Source organism: Symsagittifera roscoffensis, chromosome 9 (genome assembly GCF_963678635.1).
Source record: "Symsagittifera roscoffensis chromosome 9, txSymRosc1.1, whole genome shotgun sequence".
NCBI classification, from domain to species: domain Eukaryota; kingdom Metazoa; phylum Xenacoelomorpha; order Acoela; family Convolutidae; genus Symsagittifera; species Symsagittifera roscoffensis.
In genome coordinates this window covers 1,599,395-1,620,018 of record NC_087070.1, presented here as the reverse complement: position 1 = coordinate 1,620,018, position 20,624 = coordinate 1,599,395, and the positions used below count along the sequence as shown (strand labels likewise).

Genomic DNA, 20,624 nt, shown 5'->3' with positions numbered 1-20,624 from the left:
ACTTTTCATATGGCCTTAAATGCAGTGGGAAAATTTAGGGCTTTGTCCTGATATACGAGCACTCTTCTTTTATCTGTGATCTTTGCTCCTAAAATTTTGGTGCCTTAACGATTGCCAATTTTGCCACTATGGGATAGTTAACGCACAATATATTTCTTGCTATGAGTGCGTGGGCCGAGATTTAATCCGTCTTAAAAGTCGTCAAAATTGAAGTGAAGCCTGGTTTATTATTATCTTGCCATTTGCATAAATATATCATCTTTTGCTTCATATAGCGTGTGGGGGATGGTTTTCAGAAAAAATCTCGAAACTATTTTGACAAAATTAAACATAATTTTCTTTGTTTTTGACAAATTTTATCGCTTTTTGAATTTTCATCGCTTTACTCCATAGATTTTCAAAGGCAGTCGCGGAACACTCAGAGTTTTGCACTGATGCAAACAGTCTTGTTTCTTATAGGGTTTACACTATTTTTTGTGATAACTTCTGCTATCGAAACATGCTGTGCTACCAGTAAGAAGAAGAGAAATGCAGTTTTCATGATCTATCATTTTGTCAACGTTCCTGATATCAATAATACACTTGACGTTGTATGAGTTAGTTGAACAATTTATAATATTTTCCTCTGATATTCGAATGCTTTGAGTTCAGGAGGAGAGCAAAATTTTTGTTTAAAACTGATGAGGATGCGCTTTGAGTTCAAATGTTAACTTTTTCTTCTCTTCCTCTGCAATGCAAGCTAAGCATCAACTCAGTTTTATCCTTTTAATTCCGCCACTCAAATAAAACCGGCCACTAATTGCCCCTTTCACCCAAAAAGCACTTAACCCCTCACAACCACAAATCCGTGAATAAAGAAGGATCAACCACTATCCGTCGCCGCGCCACAAAAGCAACCGGCGTGTCAAAACCACTCAACGTATAAAAACTAGTCTTGTAGGATTGCAAGTTGAATATTTTGCGCCCCTCCCCTATATTTTTTTTCTTCAAAAATGCAGTTACAGTTAAATTCAACAGTAAAAATTCATGGAATGTTGCAAAAACGGTCGAACATTTAAAAATTAAAGTCTATGCAATTTGAGGCTCAAAGGCAATCGAAGTTCACCTTCTTTTTTGTATAAATACTTTCGGATTATCAGATTAATTTTGACAATTTCCTGCTCTTTTTGCAGTCTTACTTTCTTTCATTTCCTTCTGGAAAAAATAATTTGCATTAGATTTATTTCAAAAATGACTTCAAGTCTTTGATTGAATGATTTTATTGAGATGGAGCGATAATTGCCTATTAGCATATTAATGAGTTACCCATTTTTTATTCAGTTGTTATTAACTAAGAAAGCTCAAAATGGAAAACTTGAAACCATTTCTGACCTTTAGTCATACATACATAACAGAAGAACTTCTTCAAATTATTTTACCAATTTCAGAGGAAGAAGACGCTTAAACCAAAAATTGAAGGAAATAGCAAAAAAAATCCGGAAATATTATTGAATTTGTTCTTTTACGGACTTCAAGAAAAGTAAAGTATTGAAAACTGAAACAAAAGCTTCCCAATTTCAAATCAACTTTAAGCTTCTGAAGAACTGACTTTTTGGAGACATTTCCAGTGCCCCAATTTTTGACCAATTATCTCCTGGATTAGCAGCCACGTAGCTCTGAATACATTGTGGGATCCCATACTTATACCAATAATAGATTTTTTCTTTCATCAGCGTTTCAAAACTAAAGTGGTGGTGCACTCAAAATACCTCACAACTTCGAGTTTCGATTTTTTTTTCGCCAACGGTCACTGTTGATATTCCTTTAGTTTTTCAAATGGCACCAACTTATAATAGTTCTGACGAAGGATGGCGCCAACAGGCTTTTGAATTGTGAAATGAAAGGTATTTAGTTTATGGCAATAAGTTAGGATCTTTGTCATTACGAAGCCAAACTGTGCACTAAATAGGCGGAAATTTTTGTGTCTGTATGTTCTTGGGTTCCAGAGGCAAACCTTTAAACTTGCTAAAATTTTGTGGTTGTCTTTTTAGTGTTTGTGGGACCTCGAAATTAATTTGCTCTACCTTAAAAAAGTCAGAAAAAATTTCCAAAATCCTCATCTTCGCGAAAACCTTAATTCCGCACCTGTTTTTTTTTTACAAAAAAAAAAGAAAGCAAGATAAGGTGGTTTATCTCGGACGTAAGCGTTTAAGCTCCTCGAAATAACTTTGTGGTTAAAATTGACTTTAAGCGGCAAGGTCAATCATTACTCGTGAAACGAACTTTATAGTCATTTGTAGGTTCAATTCGGTTGGTCCTTGTAGTATTTTCGACCGCGATTTTTTTCTTCTCTGAAGCTGTTTCTTTTGTTTCCTTGTTATTTGTTTCGTTTTTCCAACTGTTTTTTAGCTGAGCTGAAACTAAAACTGATATTGGCTTTGACAGTGATCGATTGTTTCGGAGGCAAATCACTTTTCAAGTGATGTTGTTCAGAGCAAAAGCTTCATAATCAAACAAATTCTCAAAGACAATTGGAGCTCGATAGGAGATAGATTGATTGATCAATGGGGATTTTTGTACCATATAACTCATTGAAACGCAAAAAGGGACGGGGGAGCATAATAAAGTCAGGAGAGGGAAATGGGGAGGGGGGGGGGTTTGTTGAGCTTTTAAACTGATAAATAGGGACAAAAACAAAACAATAAACAGCGATCAATGTGTAGTAATCAGTTATAATGTAATACACGCTTTCCCGGCTTATTTCACTTTTTCTGATTATTTTCTTTTTTTTCTGATTATTTTCTTTTTTCTTTTTCCCGGCTCTTTTGTTCGTCCACTCCCTAATTCGCCTCATTTCCCTTCTTACAAGATCACAGTCCCCCAAAGCTACCTCCAGTTTTAGTCTGCTCATTAACTCCTTTGTTGTTCACATGGCGCAAAACCAAACCACTACCCCCCCCCCACCACAAACAATCCCAATTCTTTTTAGCCTGATACCTCAATCTTTATTACCTAGTAGACAACAACCCTATACAACTAGCCCTTGTACATAAAGACCCAATAGTGACACAAACAGTACAAATTACATCCTGATAAATTGGACTATAATCCAATTGGGCTGACCGTTTAGACTGTCGCGGGGTGCGCTTGGGGAGTTTTTGGGCCATCAATTATTCCCAATAACCCTCACCATTCATAGTTCTCAAATCCCAACAGCCTGCAAATCCCACAACCTAATTTAAACCGCTGTTGCTTCATTTTCACTCTTTCCTTTTTCCACTCAATTTGACAAAAACAAAACAGAAAAAGTGGGTTGGCGAAAAACCCTTCGAATCGAAACAAACACTACTTGAAATTTGTTCATTTTCTTAAAAACAACTAAAATCAAATTACGTTGTGTAGAAACTGTCTTTTTGAAAGTAATTTGAAGTGCATTTTTGAAGTTTGGAACATATTTTCTATATGTGAGATTATTTATCATCGTTTTTGTGAAATTCTTTTACATTCTTTTGCTTGAAATTCGTGTACATGCCAATTTGGCTTGTCTTTTTTGGTTTTTTTTCTTTCTTTGTGCACTTTATTAATTTCTAATTTATTTCTTCCCTCTCTCGCAAATCTTGTTATCCTTTTATTGAATCGCATTGTTATTTCTCCACTCCTCAAATTCGAACCTGGAAGAGCTTTTTGAAAAGCAGTTCTCCTATCTTATAGTGTTTTCATTCATTGCAACCAGCTAATTTCATATAAATTTGGAAAAAAAATGATTTCTGCGGACAAATACAGGTCAGTAAAATTTTGAATTGTCATCTGTCAGCAAGGGATTCACATTTTCGGAATTATTTTCTCAAATGGACGTGAGGTTTTTTTTGGCTACCAAGTCTTCTAGTATAGTTTTGTTCCGACCCCTTCACGGAATATGAAGGCGCTATAACGCACGGTGGGGGTTTTTCCCCTCAACTTTAGCTACCTCAAGGAAAACTCACATGGAGTTCTAGTGTAGAGTCATAATGAATACCTAATAATAATGTTTCGAATTCTCAAAAAAAAAAACTCTGTTAGTGTCGAGAAAAATTGTTCTGTATTTTCAATTTCAGCCTAAACTTAAAAAATTTAAAACATAAAACTGAAATTCGACATCATCCTATTCAATTCTACTTCATTTTTTTTTTACCTTTTAATTCTGTTTTTGAAAACAGAAAATATATTTTTTTGAAAAGTCCTGTTTTTGATCTTTTACTTAAATCATTATTGTCGGAAAATTTATGATTGATGTACAGCAAGAGGCTCCAAATCCCAAACCCAAATTGGATAGTCTTGACCATATGTTAAGTCGCAAGGGTCAGGACAAAAAGTCGCAAAAGACGCGAGCTGGCCCGCGAAAGTCTGGACATACCAAAATTAGGTCGTGAAAGTATACACATAAAATGTGGACCTGGAATGGGGCAAAATAACAGCTATAGCGCTTTAGATAGCAACTTGAATTCATTTTTTTCTGTGAGGAACCTTATCTTGGTCTATTAAGTGAAAGATTATATTTTGATTCCTCGTTTCTTCTTAATTTCTGATTATAACTTATTTATTAGAAAATAAACGACGGTGGACGAAGTTTCAAGGGGTTTTTCATGCATTAGTTGGCGTCAAGAAAGCGAGAGCAAGTCAACTGTCTTGCGTCTAATCTTTTGAATTTGTCTCCCTTTATCGGTCTTCCAATATGCTGTCGTCGCCTGATACCCGCAATTTAAAAAAGCTCCAACTCTGAAAATCATTTCAGATTTCATTATTAATTGCTGAATTTCACTCATTTATCTGAAATACGCTTTGTTATAATTGTGGAGAGATGTTTTCTAAAGCCGGAAATTTTATCTAGAAGGAGGGTGGGTAGTTTGAATTGTTTCATGCATCAAAATTATACTGAAGTTTTGCCAAAAGACTAACGTTCAGAACCATCAGGCTGCCTAAGTTATAGGAATATTTGTTGTTGTCATCTGAGACGGGCAGATTTAGGGGGGACGCTTTTCCTCCTTAGGGATTCGACCCCTTGCGGACCTTTATCTATTTTTGGCTGACTGACCCTAAATCTTTTCTTAGCTGCCTTTCGCGTCAAAAATATACTTATTTTGAGGTGGGAGCGCGCGCCGAAAAAAAGCGACTTTTTGGTCAAATTTGTCCAAAAAGTGCCTAAAAACGCTTTTTTGGTATGTTTTTTTTCAAAATTTTTAGTTTTTTGGTGCTTTAGGAGAGCTCGGAAAATTAATTTGCTCGACCAAAAAAAGGTCGACAAAATTTTTTTTTGAAAAGCCGCCCCCCCCCCCTCTTGGTTATCTAGATAACTACCATCTGAACCTAAAAAGATTTTCGAAAATTTCATTTGGGGGATAAAATGTCAAAATTATGACACTTTGGGCAGAGCTTTTTGAGAGGCTGACTTCCTTTGCCCTAAAAAGTTTGACCACACCACACTCAAAATGCAGAGGTTTATTGTTGCATTCTTAGACAAAAATATTATGTCTTTTATGCGCGTTCTTGAAAAATTCCATCAAGATTTAAGGCATTGGGCAACAATAATGTCAATTTCTTCTTTCCAGCAATTCCGTGATTAAATCTCACCTTTTGTATATCGTGAAATATTTCAAAATCACTGTTTTTTTGCTGAAGTAATCAAACCTAGCACGTTTTTGCGTTTTTTTGAACTGAGATATGATGACTTTCAGGGACAATTGCCTCACAATCATCTTCAAATCACTGCTCCATCTTGTTTTGATTCGTGTTACAGGTCGCTTGTATGTTTAGCTCTTGCAACCATGCAGCCAAATTTCAAACTTTTGAGCTCAAGCCTCAATGTGTTCAGGTTTGCCAAACGGGTTTCATGTCTTTTGTAGCAAATTGGGGCAAGATTGAACCTAGGTTTTTCAAATCAATCTTTCAGAATCGATCTTTTTACAAAAAAAGCTGGGCAAATTTACACTAGATACTCAAAAGACACATAATTCACAACAAGAGCGGAACTATGATTTGAAGAAAACTGAAAAAATATATATTTTTTGTATCTTAACTACGGAAAAATCAATTTATGAATAGGATAACTCCTTGAGTCCGGATTTACTCCTCGAACAAGTTGTCTATACGCTCACTCAGGGGCGGATCTAGAATTTCTCTCGAGGGGGCGGATTTTCAAAAATGTTCGAAATTTTTTCGACATTTTTTTTAGGTCGACCAAATTGATTTTCTGAACTCTCCTAAATCACTATAAAGACCCCATTTTGACAAAAAGTTTCTGAAAAAACAGGCCAAAAAGCGTTTTTAGCCACTTTTTGAAAAATTTTGACAATAAAATCGCGTTTTTTCGGGACGTCCCCCCCCCCCAAAAAAAAAAATTAGTCTAAACTGGTGCCAAAGGCGTCATTAGAAAATTTTTAGGGTCAGTCAGCCAAAAGTGGGTATCTCAAAATAGTACAAAGGGGACCTTTTGGGTCGGCAGGCGGTCAAATCCCTGAAAGAAAGAGCGTCCGTCCCCCCCCCCCCCCCTAAATCCGCTGGTGCGCTCACTCATTCATAAGTTTGAGTTGAGCTGTCGAAGATTCTTTAATTAACGGAAGCTGAGGCGTCGCAATGTCCAAAAAGTTGAGAAACAATTATATGAAAAGGTCAAAAAACAAAATTTGTTAAAAAAGTCGAGGCTATTTTTGTTTGAATAATTATAGTTTTCACTTTCCTGCGGTCAAATTTCCGAATGAAAAATCGTTCTTTTTCTACATAAGTAGCTCTAGAAAACTCAAAACTGAGTTTTTTACCACAATTGTGGGAAAAAAGATTTGACTGGCATACGGACAATGTATTGAAAAAAATACGTCGGAAACAAAAAAAATCATGCAACAGTCTTTTTGTCAAACGACGTAGATGTTAAAGAAACATAGACAAGAAAACCTTGCAAAACTGCAAGATTTCAATCAAATAAACTGTTGCAGAAGTCATCGACAACTTTAACAAGTAGTTTGAATCAAGAAAAGTAGCAGACTGTCTTACAACAACAACTCACCTGTATTTACAGAAAAAGTCATCTATAAAATTTTCAAAAAAAAATGATACTTTCATCCATTTTTTTGCTTAAATTTATTAGCAAGTACAACAAGTTCGATTATTAAAGTAAAATAGATTAAATGTAGTTTTAAAGCAATATGATGCTGAGTAATTTAATAAAAAAGAAATTTTTTGGCAATCAACCAAATTGACTTCAAATTTTTTATGACTTCATATCAAACTATGCTGAGTTTCAGAACCAGGGTACGCATGATCGCAAAAAAAGTAGCTGATTACTTCGAAGTAAGAAGTTTTACTTCAACTTCATAAAATCTTTCTATAAAATATTTACAAAATAGATTATTACTGATGCAACTCTGTTGTGGGTTTTTCAAATATTGTTAAGAACTGCAGAAAATTTTTTTCTGTTTTCCGACACTATCTTTTTTTTAAAAAATAAGCGTTGCATAAATATATAATTTTGAGCGGAGACAAATGCAATTTTCTGGTCACAATTTTCAAAACAGCACCTCAAAACTGTATTTTGACCTGTTTTTCCAAAATTTTGTCTGCGAGCTAGATATGTTTGGCAAAATAGATTATTTATAGGGTTATCGGGAATTTTTAAAAATTAATTTGGTCAAGAAAACTGTCGTCAAGTTTTGAAATTTTTTTAAAACTTGACGTTCTCGGAAAACTTCCACATTTTTGCTGGTGTTATGGCGCCATAAAATCTTAGCTTCACGCAAGGAGCTTTAAATACAATCATATATAAATCTGAGGAATTGTCAGTTTTCAATGTTTTGCGGAGTGTTGAATACCTTGTAAAAAATGTTAAAGAGTTTTTTAAGTTTGTTTGCTTTCTTTGGTAACTCTTAAGCATCTTCAAGATCTTGGCAAGATATTCAAATTGCTTGCACTTGAGACAGTTCTACTTCTTTTGAATTACAAAGAAAAAACTTTACTTTGGAAAATTTAGCCGCTTTTCAAAAATTTTTTAGACCCATTCCAAAAAACTGTATTCTTAAATTCTTGGACGAGGGTCTTTGTTATTATTAATATAGCATTTGTTATAACGAACGCTCGTGGAGCGTCGCCGTTATGGCCCAATTCAGAGTTCAGTCGACTTTGATCGTTTGAATCTAGCATAGACAAAAAGGCGTTCAATATCTGATGAAATAAATACTTACGGCGCAAAATTAGTATTTGATTCCCCCTTTTTTCTATTTCTCAAAATCACTTCTAAATTGCATAATTTGCAAATTTAAGATGCTTTAGATTTTTTTTCCTGCAGAAAACAGAATCCTTTTGAAACAGAATGCATAATTCGTTTTGCTTGTTTCAGTCTGAGTGTTTTTTTTTAACAATCAAGTTTCAAAAATGACAACTAAGACAGCAGTAACAGGCAATCAAAGGCTAATAATCCTTTAGCATTTTAGCACTCTTATTTATAATTTCTCTAGAATCAAATGGCTGAAAAACCTTATTGCTTTTTTCTCCTTGCAATTTAAAATGGTAATCAATTTTTACGTATGGGTTCTTAGTAACAGTGAAGCTCTTGAAAAAACATAAATAACATACAAAGTTCATAGATTTGACTCGAATGTTTTATGGTGAAGTTTAACTTGATGTTAGATAATCTCCAATTGTGCTCAATTTTTATTTATTTTTAATTACTATCCTTAAACTTACGTCTTAACCAAATTATAATATTTGACCGTCTTTTACTATAATGTCGTTGAAACAAACTTCCTCAATTATACCAGTTTTTTTCAGCCCGAGTTTTATTTCATTGGGCGGAAAGATTAAACTTGCGGAGCAATTAAAAGATAATTGCGCCTTCTCTGAAGTTCGCGTCAAATTAGAAGTCGGCCTTTATTTGAGTGAAACAAAAAGCTCCCATTTGTAAGCGGATAATCAAATATTCCTTTTAAATCCCAAGTTTTTCACGCATGAAACTCCGAAAATGTATAATGAAATTACTCGCAATCAACCAAATTGAGTTCAAATTTTGCACTGCATTCAAATGAATTTAAGTTTAATTTCAAAATCAGTGTTCGAGAAAAAATTTTACCTATGATTGCGAAAAAGAAAAACAGTAGCTGATTGATTACTTTGAAGCAAAAAGTTTTACTTCATTTTCAAAATTTTAATGATCAATTCTATCGTATGCTTGTAAGAACACAGTTGCTTTAAAAAAATTTTCGAAAGAACGGAGGATTTCTTTCGATTAAATAGTTGGTCTTGCATTTTGATGCTTGGATGCCGGAAATTCAAGAGCAAGTCTTTATATTATTCATTTCTTATCTTATTATTCATTTCTTATTTCAAGTTTGAAAAAATATATATATTATTCGAGATCGAGATGAATGGGAAAGGTTTCATACAATTTTGTCGTTTTGTTTTTGATTATAATCCCTTATCAATTGCTTTTCGATGTCTAGAGATACATTCGATCCTCAAAAAATTTTTGCGAGCAGCATTTGGTTTTTAAAACAATTTTCGTTTAGGAGAAACTTGCGTCCAATGAATTACATGAATCATCAGATTACATGCTGTGACACGATTTGATGCTGAAAAACGATTTCTGCAACTGACACAACAAAATATCCGCATGCAAACCAGATTGAGACGACTAGGTTTATTTTAAATCAGGCCAACTCGGCTAAAAGAAGCCAGAAAACTCAGCCAAAGACAATTCAGAAAAGTTTAAAACAGCTGATTTCATTTGAAGGCTTTTCAAAAAAGTTCGATTAACACCGAATTGAGACGACACCCAACAGCCTTAAGGTGATTCACTGATGGAATACAGACTATTGATGCTCTTTGCAGCTGCTGTCTTCTTCATAGGTAAGAAATAATCTATTAATTTTTTTGGTACTTTTTTCGTAATTTTGTTGAAGTTTTAATTTCGAAGTTGTGTTTTCCAAGCATTTTTTCTTCTTTCATCTTCCTCTTAGCGTTTTTTAAAAACGAATATCGACCATTTCTTCGAGATATCTTTCGTCTAAGAACCATTATCAAATTTCCAAAACTTTTAACGACAAACGTTATCACATTTAAGTTAATTATCGCTTCTTCAAATGTTTTTTTTTCGACAGAGAAAAAACTAAGGAATTTCTACATAATGTGAAACTAAAATGGCACTGAAATAACATGAATACGATATATCCTTCAATGTACATGAGTTACTTTTCCAAAAATTTTAGATTGACCGAATGCAAATGATGTGGAGTACTCACTCTGATGTCTCAGTTTTTTATTTGAAGCACTTAAAGTACTATTCCGGGTCTGAAAAAGCCAGTTTTCATCATTTCTAATTATTTTTCGTGACGTTGTGAAATGATGGTAAGAACAAAGCTGAGGAAAGTTGTCTCATTGAACGATGAAATTTTCTCGTTCAAAAAGTTTCGCCTAGCATGATCAATTTTTTCCACTCAGTTTATTCAGTAAAATACTGTTTAAATTCACTCCCAAAAAAATACTATTTAAAAAGATAAAAAGTGGGCTTAAGATAACTGGTAAGGGCTTCAGATCAAAGACTGGAATAATCAGAGAAGATGTTTTAGATTATTTGCTGCCGGTCGCTGTAAAATTTTTAAAGAAATACTATGTAAAATTCGTTCAAAATGATCCTTTAAGTTAAGCATTTGAAAATGTAAACACTTGATTTTGCGGTAATTGATATCTCACTTGAAAATCACTTATTTGGCATCCTTTTTGCTATTTTGGTAAGTGTAAACTTATTCATTGAATATCAGAAAACAGAAAAGCAAACTTTTGACAGTACGACTGAGGTGTTTTGGGATATGTAGTTAACATTTTGCACAATTCATATCAGCTGATTGAATTATGTTTTGTATACAAACACGCAAGAATTCATTTGATGTGGTGATGATGACCTATCTCGTAACGCTACGATTAGAATTTGATTCTAAAAAAGAGTTTTTGTCATTGGAACCTGAAATAAATTAGGATTTTGTTCATAACTCAAAAAGTTGGAAAAATGTCAACGCAAATTCAGGTTTTTACTCCATAAAATGCCTGGCTTCAAGAATCAATTTGGACAGTTTTTGCTTAGAGTTTTAATTTTTAATTTGTTTTTCTTGGAGCAATGCATGCTTAATGATTTTCTATAGGACTTATGTGAAATATGGCTTCTACGGGAAGACAACCGAAGGTTCGACAAACTGTTTCTGAATTTATAAATGACAAAAACAATTCTGTTCCTGTTCTTGATTTTCAAGGTTAATTCTTCAAAAAAAGTCCTACAACCCAAACAGAAATGAATTTTTTTTGCCAAGGCCAAAAAAATTCCTCAGTAGCCAACAGTTTGTCTCCGGTGCGCCAATTTGGCAGCATTCTTTTAATTGATAAAATGAAGTAAATTACAAGTTTAAAGCAATTTAAATACAAATAAAACAATGGATAGAACTTAATGATTTTTTGTTTCATCATTGGTGCACGAATGGTTAAAATATTTGAGAGATTAAATGTTTGAGTGACTTTTTTGGCCAACCTCCGAGCTTAGATTTTTATTTCAATTTTGAAAAACTGATGTGCTTGGGTAAGTTTAGTTTTGAAAATGCGTGCACGCCAACTTCAAAATTTATTAGAAATTACAAAACATCAAATCAGTATTCAATGAACGTAACGGTTTTTGTTTGATATCCCCGTTAGATGACTGAAATAAAATATTATTCTGAATTCATATATCAGGTTTCTAACTATTTTGAACTTTTCAGTGAAAAAAAATGTATTGCTTAAGAGGCGCACAAACGCAGCAATTATTCTTATCTGATGAATAAGAACTTCCAACGATCAGCTTTTAACGATTTCTAGCTCAAAAATTTTATGCTTTCGATACTAGAGGATTTTTGGCGACCAAAAAATCTTAACTTTGCTTCTTTGAATCTTTCTGTCCCGGTAAGATCGCACGGCAGAAAAACATTTCTAATGCAACTAGTTCCGATAGTGCAAAAGTATGTTAAATCGATAAATAACGGACAAGCTAAAATGTTTTGGATTTTCAAGTTCCTAGATTTTTGAAACAGACCATGAAGGTAAGAGCTGACTTAGTAATTACCCATAAGTAGTACCAGCTAGTTTAAATAACAAAAACCAAAAAAAAAAATATTTGCTACCCCAAAAAACTCAATACTGTTAGGAAATTGTTTTTAAAGGAGATTTTTTGCATTGTTTTTTGATATCGTATTCTATGTGAGACGCTTCCTCTTAAGTTTTTTTCTTATGCCTCATTTACTATAATTCTTGAGCATTTTCAGTTTTTCGGCTCTCCTTCAGATCTTTTCATCACTCACGAAAAGAAAAACAACACAACATGAAAAAATTGTTTTTTATTTCATTTTTAATTTCTGGTTAGAATAGTATATGTCGTACTTGTACAGAAACCAATTATTCTTACTATCTTTTTAGCAATAGTTACCTTATTATTTTTGCAGCTCAAACTTAAATATTATATCTGTTTTGAAGGATAAATCAACTGAAACTTGTCTGACAATCAACTGAAAACTCAACAGAAAACGGAAAACAATCGTTTCAATAAACACGTATGCATCTGTTAAATTCCATTCTGGAAAAAACTCATGAAGATTACAGCTTTTTGCTTCTAGTTTTTTTTGTTCCGATCCCTAAAAGTTGGAAGGAACTATGCTTCTGAATGTATTTTAAGTTTTCTGTTGTTTGCTTGATATTTTTTTTCTGTTGTTTGCCTTATTACATGTTATTTTTTTGCAGTTAATAAAATATCCTTCTTTCTCAATTTCACATTTTATTGTCTTGGCAAGTTTTTTTTTGAAAATTAGCCATTTTTTTTTCTGAGATTCCCTAAATTTTGATCCCCTAAATCTCCAAAACAGGGGCGGATTTCTAACTAATTTTTGATCTCCCTAAATCCGCAAAAACAGGGAGGGATTTAGGGGGGACGCCCTCCCTCTCAGGGAATCGACCCCGTGCCGACCCAAAGGGTCCCTCTTTTGTACTATTTTGGGATATCCAAGTTTGGCTGACGGGCCCAAAAATTTTTCGAAAATTTCTCAATATATACTAATTTTTAGGGGGGAGCGCGCGCCAAAAAAAAGCAATTTTTTGGTAAAATGTTTCCAAAAAGTGCCTAAAAACGCTATTTGTGGCCTATTTTTTCAAAATTTTGCTTGCGGCGCAGAAATTTTGGCCAAAATTAGGGTTTTTTAGTGCTTTGGGAGAGCTCAGAAAATCAATTTAGTCGACCTAAAAAAAGAATGACAAAATTTTCGAAATTTTTTTGAAAACCCATCCTCCCCTTCGAGAAATCCTAGATTCACCCCTGGCCCAAAATATGGCCCGTATATGGAAAAAATTATATCATCGCTTCCAACAAAACGGCAAAAATGGAGAATAACTATGGATTTAGATGATTTTTTGTTCTTACAAATTTAAGACAATCATAGAGCGAAGATTCTATCTTTGTAAGGGTTTATTAAGCTAATGTTAGTTTATTCTAAGCTACCTTTTGCTCCCCCGCGTTCACATAAACGATAAATTAAGAAAAAATTTAACATTTTTTTTAGAGAAAACAAAATTGGAGAAAGAGTTTGTTTTTCATTTTTGACCAAAATAACTGTGAGCTATAGCTAATTTTGTTAACCCTTGATGCGAAGGCTTAGATGTCAAAAAACGTGATTTGATGTCAAAACACTTTTTCACCATTGATGTCAAAAATTGGAATGAAACCAGATATTGACTTTCCTTTTAGATCAATTTAGATCAAACTTTTTTAAATCAATTTCTTACAAAAATACCACCGAGAATCAAAGTCCAAATCCAAAAGCGACCCTTTCGTGGGTACTTGTGCGAATAATTTGATTAACACCTGAGTCAACTAGAACTCCTTAGAGGAAAGAATTAAAACGATTTTTGGGAGATACTCGTTGGTCACATAAGCACAACTGCGACCCAGCTTCATTTTGATTAAAAACCACATTTTCAAACCATTTCGGTAGAATATTACCCACACACCATTGCTAATTTGACTGACAGATTTATATTTGAGATGCAAAATTGTTGTTTTGTTGGTCCCATTTGCACTCCTTGTTGTTTTGTTATATGTTTTTCGTTATTTTGTTTACATTTTCAACCGGGCTCAATATCAGTACAACGACATATTATAATATTACGTATGCACTTTTGTCTCAAGGGTAATCTCAACTGTCCTTTTTGGAATAATAAACCAGATTTTTGGCCAAAGAGTCTCCGTTTTTTAGTACTAACCATAACTTTATAACCAAATTCACCCAGAATAGAAAATTAATCCATTTTTGCTTCTTTTTTTCTTTGAAGTGTTGATATCCGCTATTCAGTAGTAAACTTACTTTTTTGTCCGTTTTTGTATTCTGCCTAAACATGAATTAATGAATAGATTTCCACCTTGCAAATTACATTTAAATTACCATTTTTTCACGCTCAGCTAGATTTGTCCTGGAATTAAAATCTGGGATTGAATAACAGTTTTTCATTTCCAAAGCTGCGTCTTGCTCAATTATTGTCAAAAATTAGATCTTATTTACTTCTGCTTTTATTGGAAAAATTTTCATTGCTAGAAATGAGAAGTTCAATAAACAATGAAAACTCATTCAAATATATCTCAAATTGATTCATTATTTAGCTTTCTTAAACTTTTTTTTTAGTTTAATTTTTGGAAATACCGCGAGAAATATTTTGAAGTGAAATAAGTTACTTTTGACTGTTTATCTCATTTTCTCGGGCAGTTTAGATTTTTGGGTAAAAATTGTCACAAAAAAAATCATTTATTAAAAAAACTCTTTTGAAAAAAAAATATTGCCTCCGTGGATTCAAAAATATTTTTTATTTTTCTTAAGGAAAGATTGGATACAAAACGTGTACACGGGCGTGACATAAAGACTCAGCAGTAATGACAAATCTCCAGTTAGGCCTAAAAGAATTAGTCTCAGCATAAGAACTTGCAGGTGTTGTAATAGAGACCATATTTCCTACACAAAATAAGCACTTCTACGTTTTTTGGTCTGCCGAAGAGACTTTTGTTAATATTTCCTATTATCTCAGATTCAAATGCAGTTTTTAGGCTGAAAATTGAGAAAACGGCGGCTAGAAGTCCGAGTCTTTTGAGAAAACGCCGAAATTAAAAGTCTCAATTACAAAGTCGCTTGTACAGTTTTTGCGGAAAGTTACAAAAAGTTTCGAAGCAGCGATAAAATAGTTCATTAATTTATATGCTTTATTGTTTTTAAAGAAATCCGAATAAATTTTTAATGATTTTCTACAACACGATTACAAAAAAAAGAGAAAAAAACAGCGTTTTCTTTTTTATGGCACGATTACTCGTCTATTGAGCCAAGATGTGTTTATTATTTAGGGCGGAAGATTATTATACATTTAGAGAAAAAGAACGATCGAATAATCGGAAACAACTAAAAAAAGTTATCGGTCATTGATATTGGCTATCTATAGTTTATCTATAATAGTATGCTTGATAACCATAGGCTCGAAATCTCTTTTCAAGGTCTTACTTATTTTCTTGTTAAATTCTCATCGCCAGAATTTCAAATCAACTTTTTCCTTGCTGGCGAAAAACTTTCTTTTGAAAACATTCTAGACAAATTATTCTGGACCAAAAGAGACTAATTGGATCCCTTTTCAACAATTCAGACTTTGATCCGCAGATGATTTTTTGATCCGAAACTTCATTTGAAATTAAATTATTTATTTGCGCTACTCTGCAATTCGATTGATATTCTTACCGCAAAGACAAAAAATCAAGTTTAGTTTGCCGTAACAAGCAGGAAGTTAAGATTCAATTAATTTTCAACTTAAAACAACATAACCCAATCAAACAAGGTCGAAACACTTTTGAATTTGATCTCAGAACATTTATTTCGTTCAGCTGGTATAAAAAATGTTGTCGAAAGCGTTTCGATAAAAAACCTAATTTTGACTAAGTAAAATAAACCACCCTTAGAATAAGTAATCTCTAAGCTACTCAACCAGAAGCTGGCCTTTTAATTGGGATTAAAAGGCTGATTAAAGTGTTCAAACGGATTTGCAATTCTTTTTGAAATAATGTATTTTCATATAAATTTACTGTTAACTTATACGTGATCATCAAAACAATTTGGTTCAAAAGCGGACAAAATTTAACAGACAAAAACCAATAATTGCCTTATTCTTTTTTTGGTTATCTAAAAACAATTCCTCTTGATTAATCAGTTTTTTCTTAATATGGCCTAAACGGAGGGAGATTATCTCAAGTCAAGCAAAAAAAACTGTCAGATATGATTTTTGTGGGCTTTCGAGAAGTGTATAATAAATCCATTAGATGGCATTTTGCGTCAATCAAAAACCATCGCCTACCATTAGGTCAGGAAGTTTTCAGTCAATTTTAAAGGTTTCGTAATGGATATAAAAACTTTTAAAAACACTAATCATAATTTTATCATCAAAGTGATCGCAGTTTGATTACCGGTTTCAGACAATTGCTTCAAAAAAATTACTCTTCCGCGTTATTTTCTTTGAGTTAAACTTTGGTTGTTTTTGAACTTTTTGTATTACAGTTAAAAAACAGATTTCGTCTCTTTCGTCTTCGAGATGGAGTCCTCACTTTCAAATTCAAATTAGCTCATTTGAATAATTTCTTTTCTAATGCAACTATCTCTGATTTTAACTTCTTAATATCCCAAAGGGTGAATTTTTATATCGCGATATTTACTCAATTGCTTACCGGGATCAGTTTTAATAAAAAATTATATCCGTACAACCAGTTCAACATTAAACCAGGAAGAGAAAAGCAAACAAAAAGTTCTTTATTTTTCTGTTTCAAAGAAGCCTTTCTTTATGATTTTTAGTGTTCACTCCTCAACCATCAGCAATAACTTGTATTTTTACTGCTATCGTTTCGGGTAAAACAAGAATATTACAGTATTAATTCAAAATTGATTCAAAATGTTCAGTTTTAATTGAACTTCAATAGTTGTCAATAGTTTTACCTTGTACTTTTAATTGGTTATTGAATTTGATTATTGTTATCATTGGATAATTAGAAAAATCTGTTTGACCATGAGTGTGGAAACTTTTTTCAATTCCGGTTATTCAAAATGGGATCCGCCAACTTCGCCCGGCGGAGGGTTAGAAAGTCGGGTTAATCCGACACCCGAAATTCTAGTCGCCGTTTGCCAGATGGTAATGCTTTACCAATTGGTAACAGAGAAAGAATGTCTGTCTGATTTAGCTCGAGTTGCGTCGCTGCCTCGCAACGTGCATCGCTATACCCACATCGCAAAAGTCGGCGACGATGCGACGCTGGAGTGTGATGTTGCCGGCATCTTGGGAGACTACGGAAATTCAGTCGGAGGGAGAACCGGGATGTCAGCTGGGGGATTTGGACCTGACTACAATTTAGTGTGGTGGACAAGCGGAAATGACCCTAAGACGTCCGTCAACATTACTATGAGGTTAAAAATTCTTTCAGTATCAATATCCTCTAGTCAACTTTCCTCATTTTGAAAAGTTTCCTTCTCACAGAATACATATCGGTATCACTAACACAACCATGTTTCGCATGTTAAACTTAAACGATATGAAAACATGTGCAAATGGGGGGGGGGGCTTCACAATTGAATTTAACAAAGTAACAACGTTTTCATTTCAGGCGTTTTGAGAGAAAAAATTAATCTCCATTTTATTTGAAAGCAAGTACAACCTCTCCAAGAACCACCCCCCCCCCCACCACCACCACCCCCCCCCCCACCACCACCACCACCACCCCCGATTTTCTGAGATCTCCGAAATCTTTGAAGACTTGGTTTCTCTAACTTTTTCTGCATCGCTGGCGAATTTGCGGGCCATAAATGACTTAACACGACTGAAAATATTAGGACTGGTCAAGTATAATAGTTATTGTAAAATTAGTACCCAATAAGACTTAGCTTTGATACTTCAGAAGCGGAAAGAATGAAAAGTGGGTTCTACATTCGCACTACTCTCTCCAGTCGGGCAGCAGCAGTCTCGTGATTCACGATTTGAGCCACTCTGACTCGGGTTTTTACGCTTGCCACGCCCTACCTTCTGGTGACAGTGGCGTTGTTGTTCACTCGCCAAACAAGATACTTCTAGTGCAAGGTAAGTCCTCAAATATATTTGCATAAGTTAACACTGTGCTCGGAATATTCTGTGCTACTCTAAGCATACTAGCCGACTTTTCTCGTTGTATATTGGAATATGAGTATAAATAAAAAGACCACTCGTATATCAGGGTAAGTCCTGAATGCTCCGACTGCCCCTTAATCCATATCGAATAGTTTTTAGGAAAAGAAAATATTGAAAAGCTTCAACCTTTGGACCAAATCAAAGATCAAGTGCAAAAATTTGAGTCGTACGAAATTAATACAACCAAATAGCTAGCTAGCCTCAATTCACTTTGGAACGATTTTATTGTACGATTCGCCTCGCATAAATAATTCGCGTTACGTTTTCAAGATTATGGATAAATTATTCCAGAGCATGGGCAAGTTGGCAATTTTCAAACTCCTGAAAACTTGCAAAAATGATCAGAGGTAGAAAAATTTTTTCAATATGATTGCAGGAAGCCGATATTTTCAATGGGGCATAAAAATTTGTTGTAAAAATCTATTATGTTGACTGCAGAAAAAAACCACACCAAGCGTAAATAATCCAATTTCTTCAAATGTCGGTTTGAAGGTTTTTAACACTTAAATTTGGTCGAGCGAAAGTTCAAAAGCTAGACGCCTGAAAACAAACAATTTGTTTCTAATGGCCATCTATTAAACCAATCTGCAGTTTATAAAAGAACATTACAAAACGTGATGACATGTTAGATTTCTTCTGGGAAGAGCTTGTTATACTATGCTAATTTTTATAGTTTTTCTTTTATTGTGCTCCACCATTGAAAATGGGGAGGAACTTTGTATTCGGGATTCTTGTTCCGACCATTGAAAATGGGAAAGAATTTTGTATTCGGGAGTGTTTTAGTTTTTTTTGTTTTCCACGCAAAGCCAGCTACTATAAATAATCATCGGACTCGGTTGAGTGATGTATGATAATAATACCCTTTCAGTCGTGATTCCAACGTCATTAGAAAATTTCAAAATAGTTTTCGCAGCGGTTTGAAAACCGGTTTGAACACCGCTTTGAAATTTTTGATTTTTTGTCGAATTTCGAGCGAATGAGTAGGCTTATATTAGCTTATTTATGCTTAATTTAAGCCTTGAATATATAGTATTACTCAAATGATTTCAAAAATTTCAAAAAAAAAATTGGGAAAAAAAAGATTTTTGTATCACACCACGCCGAAAAAACGACACTAAAATTGAATTTTAATTTAAGTTTTCAAGACTAGTTGGAACATTCTGTGCTACTTTCACAGTAACCGACTATCCTTGTTTTAGTTTTTTTGTTTTCCTTGCAAAATCTCGGACCACAAAAATTTTTTTGAAAGTTTTGAGTGATATTTCATATTAAAGCTTTTTCGGTTGTTATTCGGACGACAATGCAATTTATTAAATGTTCTCTCAATGTCGAGAAAAACCGGTTTGAAGAAAATTTTGAGTTTCAGTCTGATTTCGAGCGAGTCGAGCAACCGAGTAACACTCGGTATATGAAAACTGGTATTTAGGCCAAAAAAACTTAATTTCACATAATTTAAAATTTGCTTCGGAATTTTCCCATATCGCTTCATTGGCAATAAAAATTTTATTTAAAAAAATTATTGTGCAAAAAAAAATTTTTAAAAAACTTTTTTGTTTTTATTTTATGAATAATTCAGTAATTTTATACGCGTTTGCTCAGTTCTATCGTCACACCACGCCCAAAAAACGAGAATATTTTCTTTATTTGAAGAAAAAAGAGAACAACTTTTTTTGGAGTTTTTTATGAACGTGTTCGGAAAACTCGGTGCTCTTTGCACAGCAACCGGCCATCCTTGTTTTTACTTGGCCCTGTTTAGAAAGTGTGCCTCTGACCCCTGTGGGAGTGCGTGTTAGAGGGGTGGAGAGCAGGTCACTCACGGTGGAGTGGGGCAACCAGGAACCCACCAATGGAGTGCACAGCATGCCACTACACTTCATCATACAATACAGGCTAGTCAAAGTTTTCGCCCTCTGTCGGTTAAATAGATCATCGGAGGGCCAGAAAACTATTTTATCAGTGAACCAAAAACGGGCAAATCAGATCAGTTAACTGAAATTGGCACCTTCTCTGCCAAAAAGCCCCGTTAGTTGCTTTTTTACGATATCTATACTGAAAAACACTTAGTTATTTTGAAAATGAATAATTATTTATGCTTAAGTTGAGATTGAAACGACTGCCGCAGAAAAACTAAGTTTTTTGATTTTCTGAAAACACTTAGTGAAAAATTATCATTGTTTTAAATTTATGTCAACAGATGCAAAAAAATGTCAATAGATTTTCCAAATTGTCTTGGGAAAACCTCAATGGCTGATGTAACTAATAGTTGACGTTTTTGGTTGACTTTTTTTCAAGTTTGAAATTCGGCTCAGTTTTAAATTCAATTCAGATGGATCAAGTTAATCCCCCCCACGCCCCCCCCCCCCCTCTTCTAAACTGACCGACTTAAGATC

General features: G+C 33.9%; 2 protein-coding genes across 2 annotated transcripts in view; both read left to right on the top strand.

The window, feature by feature from the left end:
• Window positions 1–20,624, top strand: part of LOC134854592 (uncharacterized) — a 343,397-nt gene that overhangs the window by 78,557 nt on the left and 244,216 nt on the right. The gene's annotated exons all lie outside the window — the stretch shown is intronic.
• LOC134854390 (uncharacterized) overlaps window positions 1–20,624 on the top strand; it is a 152,496-nt gene that overhangs the window by 7,130 nt on the left and 124,742 nt on the right. Inside the window, exons 2-5 of the mRNA XM_063870619.1 lie at window positions 9,507–9,846; window positions 17,258–17,480; window positions 17,969–18,147; window positions 19,991–20,123. Coding sequence (XP_063726689.1) covers window positions 9,798–9,846; window positions 17,258–17,480; window positions 17,969–18,147; window positions 19,991–20,123 — 584 coding nt within the window. The 5' untranslated portion in view covers window positions 9,507–9,797. The remainder of the gene's footprint in view (window positions 1–9,506; window positions 9,847–17,257; window positions 17,481–17,968; window positions 18,148–19,990; window positions 20,124–20,624) is intronic.